Source organism: Botryllus schlosseri, chromosome 2 (genome assembly GCF_051294905.1).
Source record: "Botryllus schlosseri isolate E-star chromosome 2, Bs_hap1, whole genome shotgun sequence".
NCBI lineage: Eukaryota > Metazoa > Chordata > Ascidiacea > Stolidobranchia > Styelidae > Botryllus > Botryllus schlosseri.
In genome coordinates, this window is record NC_137237.1 from 36,762,936 (window position 1) to 36,774,058 (window position 11,123).

An 11,123-nucleotide genomic window follows, 5' to 3' on the forward strand; every position below is an offset into this window, starting at 1 on the left:
TTAGCTAGATTCCATATCTTTTGAATATCGGCTGAATATATCGGTGTTATCGGTGGAGGTACTGGATATCGGTCTTATCGGTATCGGCTCAGAAATCCAATATCGGTCGGGCTCTAGTCCACACCATATAGGACACTATGGTCCATCAATGTGACCTCGGACTTGCTAAACTTTTCTTGTCGAAAGTATATAGGGCGATGGGCATGAAATGGTCTGGCGGGCTGTATCCTGAATCCAGCACGCCGGTCGTGTGTTTGACAGCCTTGCTATATTGTTAGGTTAGCGCGGTTAACTGGTTGTATGTTTTAACCAGGTCCTAAACTATAGGGTTACCATACGTCCTCTTTAATGGGGATTTGTCCTTTTTTTTAACAAAATTGAAAGTGTCCTCGGAGGACGCTTAAATGTCCTCTTTGTTTAAAAAAAGTAATAAAATACCATGAAAAAGTCGATTTCTAGGCATAATAGGTGAATATAATTGTAGAAAAGTGGGTATTGTAGGAGTCTATCAGAAATACGATCTTTTCTTTTGGAGCCCATTTTTCTGATCAAAACATCCAAACGACCTTAGCCAACTCCAGGAATATTCCGTTATCTTATAATCCTAATTACAATTAATATTATTTCAGTAAATAATCGCTATTATTGGTAATACAAGTAGTCATAACCTAATTGAGTAATCACAAAAAGTAGTGCTTATTTATCAATCACCTCTGCGCAAAGCAAGGTTCTAATGACTCAAGTCGCAATTTTTTGTGACTCGACTTGACTGGAGTCAAAACTAGAAAATAGAGAGTGACTTGTAATTGGAACCTTATGACTTGGTCACAGCCCTGACCCAAACCATGCATTGCTCGGGTCACAGCATTTCGTGTAGTGACCTGTCATAGAAAGCATGCACCAATCTGCTTTGTAGGTATCTAGATTTTTTTCTAACTAATATTCTCCAATAATGAATAACGAGGTACTAATGCATACACCCCTAAGCACAGACACAAGCAACTGAGGTACAAACAGCATGAACAGAACGAAGTAAAGTAATAGTACAGTTGTCACCGCTTAGACACCAAGGGTCTTGTGTGATCACAACATCTAGCTTGGTTACGAAGGAGTATTGCACGGGCGAGATATATAAGGATGTCAGTGAGGATTTGTAATGGTATAACTCCGACTTTCAAGTGTGAAACAATTTTAGAGCAGTGGTTCTCAAACTGGGGAGCGTGAAAACATCTGAAGGAGAGCGCTACGCCGCGGTCCACCTAACGAACAAAATATAATCAAACTAAAGAACCCTTCGAACACTGCACGTTTATCAAACACAAACGTGAAACATGTTGAGGGCAACCACCCCCGACACGTCACTGCCGTTATTCACCCGTTACATTGTCCCCCTCAGATGTGCAGATCACGGAACATCGGATCTAAAGAAACAAGGGTGAATATAACAATTCAAACACTTGACTTTTGTACTAAACAAAGTTTGTCAATGGGACGTCGCAATAGTCCATCGGAAGTCCTTCAAGTTCTTTGCCATCTGCACATATCCTAACAGGAACAATGTTCAGATATACCTGTACGCCACCGGAACGATTTTGTTTCTCATTAAAATTTGTACTTGCAATCATGGCATTTGAAACTGGATTTGTTTCCTTTTTTTCAGTCTTGTTATTCTGATTGATGTACATGCAGAAGGGTATGATGTTTTTACCACAATCGGCTTCTTCACATTTAGATTGATTTTTACATAATTTTGCAATATATCCTCGTATTAAACAGTTACTGCATAACCCTGCGTTCTTGACAATCGCAACACGTTCTGCAGTCGGTTTGTCGATGAATATATTGATCTGGCTATGACATGATTACCTGAGCATGATGGACATGTACTGTACTTTCTAGTTCTTTGCACATTCTTATAAGTAGAGGTTTCTTGTTCTTTGTCGGTGTTGATAATGACGGCATGGGTAGCATGTGAGTATACTTTCTTGTGGACATGTTGTTTACCCGTGTCATCATTCTTTTGAGATTGCATTGCTTGATGCATTGATGAATTGGCAATCTTGACAATTTTTGTCACAAATCTTAGCAAATCAAGAAATGTAACATCTTTCTGACTAGCTTCACATACAGCTGCCACATCTTCCCATTTGCTGTGATATTTTGTTGGCAGTCGACATGATAACTTCACAATATTATCAAAGGTAATCAAATCTTGAACCCGATTCAAGTGTAGTGAAACGAGATAACACTCTTTCATCTTGTTCGCCAGGTCGTTTAATGCACCAGCATCATCATATTTATATAGGAGGTGCTCTGATTAATTCATCAAGATATTTTCGTGAAATAACAATCGGGTTACCATATTGTTCGTCCAAAATTTCCATCGCTTTAGCATAGCCTTCAGTTGGTGGGTACATGGAACAATGCTGAATCAATTCTTTTGGTTTTCCGTCACAATATTGTGGCAACAATGCTAGACGTTTAGCATTGTCAAATATCTTCTCTACAACATTTACCTGAAATGTCTCTCTGAACTGTGTATATTGTGTGATGGAGCCACTGAATTTCATGATTTCAATTTTTGGAACATTCATAGCAGAGGCTATTGCATTTGCCAAGTCAGTAGCAAAACTTGTATTATTCCAGAGGTCTCAAACACGCGGCCCGCCAGAGCATTTTGTGCGGCCCGCGACGACATTTTAGATTTTTAATAATTTGACGAAATATAAGTGTCACATTCTCACATATATCTTTTCAGGTTATAAAGTCAAAATTCGGCTCTTAAATTGGTCCGAAAACCTGAAACTATTCATCAAACTTCACTATCACATCTATTGCAAACGCTACCATGCAGTGGAAGATTCACTATTTCGCCACATTTCCAGTTCATGACGACAAAAGCTGACCCTTAGACGATTCGTGACTGAAATTTGTGAGTTGGAATTGAACGCGACCTTTCTTAGAATTACTGAGAATCGGGCTAACTCGATGGCAAAATGAAAATGACTTGAGTTGACTCAGAGTGACTCGGAATGCCGTGAATTTAATAGAACCATGGACGCAACAAACTAATCGCGTACCAGGGGAATAGTAATAGATCAGAAGGTCGCAGCTTGGTATTTCGCTAACTAAGCAAGTAGTTATGGCAACCATGGGCAATCTGTTAGTTACATCTTTGGTCGCTAAACCATGTTATCAAGGCCACTTCAAGGTACCGATTACCAATGGTGGTACGCTCCGACCATGTAACAACAATGGGCCGTTCAGCGTTCCGACATTTGAATCACTAAGACACATTCATTAATATATTTATATTATATTTGTATTTTATCTGCTCCTGTATTTGAAGATATTTGCCCATGAGATTAATAGCCTACATATCAGAAGTACACCCGAATCCTGGATTGGAATTACAATGCTCAACCTAAAAATGTTTTGATATCAGATCAGTCTCTATTATCAATCTGCTAAATTCAAAATATTCATAGTAGCTGCAACATTATAACCCGATAGCTTTTATGATGGCATCATACATTTGTCCGCCCATATGGTGTCTATATCTTATAATTAATATACATCAAGTACAACAACAATTCTATTCAAATAGTTATAAATGTGATGATTTTCTTCGTGCCAGGCCTAAATTGATACAAGAGTAAATGACGCTTTGACGATATGTGATTACTGTCAGTCTGCTGGATCGGCTCACTTTCAACAGGACAATTCATTCCCGCCAAATAAGGCCTACTTGGAAAGACATAGAATACCCATATAAGTGCTGCGGCCCGCGGCGTCGTCAAAACGGGAAAACTGGCCCGCGAGCACATTTGAGTTTGAGACCTCTGTATTATTCACTGGCATTGAAACTTGTGGTTGCACTGCAGGTGCAGATAGAACAGGGATATCGTAATCTTTTGAGGCACATGCTTTGGACGGTGAACTGTTCATGATATAACTTCCAATTTCATGGTAATCCTTTTAAGGAATTAAGCTGATAGGATCGATTGGTGGAATGCCATTACTCATTGAAATGAAAGAATGTTTTATTTTACCTTCAGCTGTACTGATGGATTTCGCAGTGGTATTCATCGTGTTCAGCATTCCCATATTTTTCTACTGACATATTCTTCATCAGCGTTCTCCCATATCTCCGCCTGTAAACATGCGACTTCATATTTGTGCTGTAATTCCACAGCCTTTTGTTCGGCTTCTAATTCTCTTTGCTTGGTTTCTAATTCTCTTCGCTTGGTTTCTTGTTCAACTTTTTTTCGTAATTAGGATAATTCCAATTTGCAAGTTCTCTCAAGGCAATAGCTTCTATCCGTCTTGTTGCAGTAAATGAATTACATAGGAATAAAAGACTAGTTCCGTGTGACTTGTCAGATCTTTTTATATTAGATGATCTCTTACACTATTCCTGAGCGTCATCCTTCACATCTTCATACATCGAATCGTTGATATGTAATTTGACTTCTTGAAAGGCGTTAACCTCATTTTCATACTCAAGGTTGATCATCACTGTATGATCTCCATCTTCATGGAGAAGACTGACACAAATGTTCTTTGTTCATGAATACTCATCAAAAACTCTGTCAATTAATCTTGATTTCGATATCACCAAGCTTTTATTTTCTTTGTTAAGCATAAGATTCTTCACTTCTAAATATAGCTGCTGTAGGTTCTTGACCATCATTTGTAGCTTCATGATATTTGCATTGACATCATGTGCCATCATGGTTTCTTGTTGCAACTTCATTGCACTTGTATTGGCAGCATGTGCCATCATGGGATCTTCTTAGTCGAAAGTTATTATTGTTAACTTTATTGTAACAGTTACTTTATCTTATCTGATTGAAGTCGGTTGCGGTCTGCGGACTGTCACATTAATATAATTCTTCTTCAGCGATCTTGTTGCTAACACGTCGCTCTTCCAGTAGTCATCATAGTTTTTATCACATTTATTGAACGGTTAACAATATTTTAACTAGCTCCAAAAACGAACAAAATAAAATCAAACTAAAGAACCCTCCGAACACTGCACGTTTCTCAAACACAAACGTGAAACATGTGGAGGGAAACCACCCCCGACACGTCACTGCCGTTATTCACCCGTTACAGTGCTTAGTTGCAGAGGCGGTCAGTAACTAAGTAATTTTGGCGGATTTTTTCTACTTTTTTTTGGACTACTAAAATAGGTTTTCCCACTTGCACTCCAGAGTAGTAGAGTTATTTTTTATGCAACCACCTTTTATACTCAAACAGATTTTAGGCCATAAAATACTTTTTACGCTTTTAATTTTGAAAAGTACAAAGTAGTTTTGGGATGCTTTTTCGTCAATTTCATGAGTGGAATTTTTATAAAAAGTGCAGTTACTGAATATTTCTTCATGAATTCATCCAATGTTTGAGCGTCATCAGTCTTTTTGCATCAATCGCGAAGATAAATCCTGCAATTTCAAAATTATGGCAGATAACGTGACCAAATCGACTTTTTGTAACTACTTGGTACTTCTATTTCTAACTAGGGAGAAAAATACGGCATCACTTTTAATTTTCACTTGATCACCAACAATACTTACTCTCGCCACCTCTCTTAGGTAGTTTGTTGCATGGAATATGGATATTGCGCGAAATGAAGCTAGGAACGCAATGGGCGAATCAATATCCATACCGACAGCATGTTCGCGTTTGCGTCGCTCTTAAATAGAATACATCATGATACAGGCTAGTAGTCGACTGGTCTTAAAGAGCGGCGCACATTGCGGCATACACTCTGTTCACAGATATGTTAGTGGTGGAAATAATCGCTCGTATAGTGCGTCTCTACAATCAGCCTGCGAAGTTCCAGCTCATCTACGTGATAAGGTAAGAAGCCGCTGCGGAAAGTCCTACCAATGGTAAGTGGTAGTCTTAGGCCGGAATTGGCAACGAATAAACCGGCAACTTTGTAAGTCCCTAGCAAATGCCGATAAGCGATAAGACATTCCCACATTCCTGAGACTGGAATTCGATCGAATTGGACCAAGTAGTTGTTCTCTCTTATTTCACGATCGTTTCACGACCAGGGTTATGCACAATGATCGGAGTACTCGAATCTGAATCGAGTATTATTTGTAAATGATTCGAGTCCATTAGTAAAAGTTGAGTTGAAATTTTTGAGTACTGAAATTTTATGCCTCTACCCTACTGATTCCCAAACTGTTTGCCACGCCACATTAGTGTGCCGCGACTCGTTTTGTAGTTGCGGAGAATTTCTTGCGATTTCAGCGATTTCCAGTGTGGCCGGACTTAACCCATCTAGAGTCAAATTTACAAATTGATAAACCCAACGGTTATCTGATAAGTTGGCGACTTGTTTCCTATCGCTTTAGTACTATTCCCACACACGCTACGTAAGTAGCCACTCGATATCTACGATTGAAGGTAGGTAGGTAGTTAGGTATGGAATAGAAAATATATAACAGTTTCAGGAAGGGAATGTATTTAATCCGCACCAGCTGTTTGCCGTCGCAACTACACCATTAATACAACACAGCCGGTTTGCGAATTATATAGAGCATCGTTTCATTGCGCTGCGATTGCCAGCCCACAATCAGTTAGGCAAATTCATCTATGTCCTACCAGCGCAACAAAGCAGTGGTGAGATAGCGTAGTCGTATAGGTTCCACAGCACCAGTTTTAATGACTTGTGAATTCTAGTCTTTCCGCCGCCGACTCCAGAATTCCTATCTACGTTTTGAAAGGTTTTTTAGGCTTCTCGTCGCCATCTTATCTTTCTAAGAGAAAAACCTAAAAGGAAAGTGAACCGTGTTACAAGGAATCATGAAGGGAAATATCTACATTGGGTAAAAATGACCACAGTAGTCGAAAGACCTTTAATATCAAAATAACAGCAACATAGCCTAATATCAAATTCCTTAGTGAATGTGATGGAGTTTAGGCGCACTGACATGGTTAACAGTTGTGTTTACGTATCAGTGCGACAACAGAACTATATTGATACCGGTAATTAAAAATAATTAGGTGTTTATGATCAATTGCGCTATCACAGGTGAGGCAAGACTCGTCTATGCCTCACCCGTGCCCCACCTCATCTTTTATGTTATATTTTTGAACAATAAATATGTAAATAGCGTGATTGCTGGTGTAAAATGTACAAGATTAGACATCCATAAACATCGACGACAATACCAATACTCGTTGAAGGTTTTCACAATAGTCAGTTACCTATATTCCGGCAACAGTTGAGGCGCTTCCTGCACTTCACACCAGACTATTGGGTACTGTTGTTTCGTAACCGACCGCATGCCGAAACATGCATGTCTAACTGTAGCGGTGATATATGGAGAAAGTATCTTTCAAATTCACGTGTCGTGACTCTTATATTGACGTTATATCAATTGTAGCCCGCAATCTCAATGTTAAAGGCATCAATCGTTAATTTATTCTGTTTAACAGCAATTATAATCCTTGTGTGTATGTTTACTCGTACGTCGACATTTATGGAAGCGGCATTCTACAAATTTGCAATATCTACTGCTATCATCACCGGATCTTTATTTACGGTTTTCACATTGCAAAGTAGCGTCGAAGCTAAGCAGAATGTTGGTATCGTCTCATTCGCCACCTATTACGGCATGGCAGTATTGAGTGCCACCTTCGTGTATCCGTTCCTATTTCGATTGATCGGTCGGAAATGCAGTCTTTTGCTGGGCGATGCAAGTTGTGTCATATTTGGACTGTTGCTTTTGAGTCCTATTGCGGAAGTGACTATCACAATCAAGGCCTTCGTTGGATTGCTTGAGACGTGTCTTTGGGCCGCCGCGTACTCATACGCTTCTGCGTACAGCTCACACGCCGACGGCGGGGAAACTGTGAATGTTGCTAAATTTGTTACAATAATGTCTACGGCACAAGCAGGGATGAACTTAGTTCCAATTGCTACTTTGCAGAATACTGCATCACCTGTAGACACTGCACATGCACAGTATGACAGCAACATAACCGTCAACGTGGTTTGTGGTGCTGGCGACTGTCCCAGTACTTATTTTTCTTCGACAAAATACCGTGCGATTTACCAATACTTGATTCCTTCTCATTCATCGCTTTATATTTTAGTCGGGGTATTTACCTTGGTGCAGGGAGGAGTTCTAATTTATCATTATCTCATTTTACCATCCGATTACCCGGATGCTGGGAGCGAGAAAAGTAACCTATTGCCCCCAGAAAACGTTACAGCGGAAATGACTCCGAAGACACGATCGGTCAAGGCTGGGAGATATCTCAAAGAGTCTCTAGCAAATATGTTGAAAAATGTGATTTCAGTGCATAGTCTCTTCACTTTTCCATCCCAACTGAGTTTTGGGCTTATTGCCGGATTTCTGTGGTCCGGATTTGCGCGATCATTTATTTCGTGTTCGTTGGGCGTGCAGACCGTGGGTTACTGTATGCTCGTAGCAAACTCCGTATCAGCGATGGCATCTGCGTCAGTAGAGCAATTTCGGTGGTACCTCTCAATGCGAACTTTGTCAGTCCTGTCACTTCTTGTAAATCTTGCTACGTGCACATTTGCAATTCTATGGATTCCATCACCAGCTTCTTTTTACGTTCCCTACTTGCTTGCAGCGATGTTCGGTGCGTCGTATGGTGTGGCGAGAATGGTGAAGGCCAGCATTCCGGTCATTTATTTTCGTGAAACAGATACCGCGTATTCGTTAGCAGAATGCTGGGCCTCCATTGGCATAATGCTCTGCCAGATTCTCTCCGACGAATTATGCACCGTGTCTGTTCTTTGCATAATCGGAGCGTTCTCCTTGTTTTCAACTTGCGTTCTGATGGCTGGAGACTGCGTGTTTGGTCGTGTACAATAAGTGTCACGACATAATGACAGTTTAGGTCTTAATCTCTGTGTACGACGATAATTGTATTCGACGCAATTTGTGTTATGCTAAAATTTTGGCTATGTGACTATGTACTCAACTGCACCGCCATGATTGTACATATGACGTGTATAGTTACTTGACAGTATTCCGTTTGCGTATATGGCCGTCCAGAGCACCAGCATAGGACAGGATAGCAACTAGTATAAAAGCGTATGTTAGAAATTTCATGTCCGTCGTAACATTCATTTATACGTAAAATAAGACGCCAGACGTTATAGTGCTATAACGGGATGTCTCCTGATAACGCCCGATTAAGTGATGACGCCATGTAGTGTCATCAGTCAAGCGAGATACCAGGCGGACGATTTGTACCAATAGATACACGAATGCGCCAGCATGATTGAATATATATATGTTGTTATGAATTGATGAAGATATTATAATTTGAAATCGGTTCAATAAACACCATACGTCGTGGGGACGGTAAACTAAAATCGGTGGGATATTTGGAGTTTGTGCCACCGAGATAGGCTGTTAACCGGGATGTTCACATATGCGCAGGCCGTGTTATTTTTGGCATATGCCAAAACTGCCAAAATAGCTTATTTTTGGCATTTTTCAATTTTTATTTTTGGCAGTTTTGGCATCGACCTCTAAATAGATATTTTCAGACTCGAATTAGTCATAAAAACGCTTTATTTGGGTCACTTTATCAATAGAGACCAAAAAATGTGCAGCATCCACTTATAATCAGTACCAACAAACATTAAATAGAAGAAAAAACCTAGCGATTACATAGGTTAATAATATCAAACGAAACCACAAAATGGGCAGTATCCATTCGGAATCGGTGCCAATAGGCAAAAAGAATGAGAAGCCTAACAAACACGCTCAACACCTGATTGTTACAGCTTTTGAAAAGACTTAAATTGTTTGCACTGTAACAGTGCTTCCAAACTCAGGTCAGCAAAGTTTCTCCTGAATTAATTTTTCGCCCATCGAATCTGGGAAATATCGGCTTCAACAGTAGCCGTTGAGGGAAAGAATGTTGCCAGTCCTCCACAAAAGGTTTTCAGAGCTTCAAAATTTCGGAGGGCAGAACCGCCTTCCAAGAATCATGAAAAGAGATCACTGCGCTAGTGCCATCGATCTCATCGCGGAAAGAATTTTCTTCCCGATCCTTTTCCAGGAGTTTTCTGTGTTGTCTCTCAACACATTCTATTTAGTAGCCCGACTATCATTTCTCCTTCAGTCTACTGATATATTCACTTCAGGTGGCTTTAATATTACAAACTCGCATGGAAGAGTCCTGGGAAGGTTAGCTTGTTTAAGAACAATAATGCAACAAGACTGTCTGGCAAAACGAGACTGCAGCTCAGAAATAGCCGGACTGTTTGTTGTGTCACAATGTTCAACTCGATCACAATGCAAAAATCGTGGTTGAGTTTGGGGGTTCCAGATCCATCAGCAGAATACAATTTATATTTTAGTAATCAGTACAGCAGTAGCTTTCCATTGATACCCGTTGTATCAAATTTAGCGCTCGGCAAGCCGGATAAAAATGGCCATAAAATTGCCTTTGGACCAATGGAAAGTACGACGTAAACCAAATGCAGTCAGCCGTTCAATCTCGCTGTGCAAACACCATTTAGGACACCATGCTTTCTCCCCTAATAGGTGGGCTGGACCAATAGAGTAAGAAACCTGCCCTTCACACACGCTCTTCTCGCTTGTAATGCGGTCCTGTTAACACAACACCATGAAAGAAATACACTATTAGCAGGCCGTGTTATTTTTGACATATGCCAAAAATTAGTTATTTTGGGCATTTTCAAATTTTTATTTTTGGCAGTTTTGGCATCTGGCTCCTGAAATGCCAAAAAATAACACGGCCTGCATATGCGAAGCCAGATTATTCGAGGAAAATACGTAGCAGCATACACAAGCAACTTTATGAGTCCAGATCAAGTCAATCATATGAATTTCGCTATACTAAAAGGACGAGACAAATAATGTTTACTTTGTAGGGGGTAGTAGATTACATTCGGTCCAGTCATTCGGTGCATACATATCAGCATCGACTATAAATGTGCGCGAAATTATAGAACAACAACGGCCGTGTCGGATATTGAATGAAAGTCCTAAGCAATGAATGACTGTGAGATTCTGACGCCCTGGCCTGCAAACTGCCAAGTGCAATAGATCAACTAGTTTTGTGTCAACCATCAAATATGAATACTG

At 40.1% G+C, this 11,123-nt stretch overlaps 1 protein-coding gene across 1 annotated transcript; it reads left to right on the forward strand.

Moving 5' to 3' along the window:
- The first annotated feature begins 121 nt into the window (after nucleotides 1–121).
- LOC145434533 (protein unc-93 homolog A-like) lies at nucleotides 122–9,311 on the forward strand. The gene has a single exon (XM_080311880.1). The coding sequence runs from the start codon at nucleotides 7,419–7,421 to the stop codon at nucleotides 8,868–8,870; it is 1,452 nt and encodes a 483-aa protein (XP_080168006.1). The 5' UTR covers nucleotides 122–7,418; the 3' UTR covers nucleotides 8,871–9,311.
- Nucleotides 9,312–11,123: the final 1,812 nt, after the last annotated feature.

What these genes read in the sequence shown, in the direction of transcription:
- LOC145434533 (XM_080311880.1), top strand. Translation starts at nt 7,419, where the DNA reads ATGTTAAAGGCATCAATCGTTAATTTATTCTGTTTAACAGCAATTATA.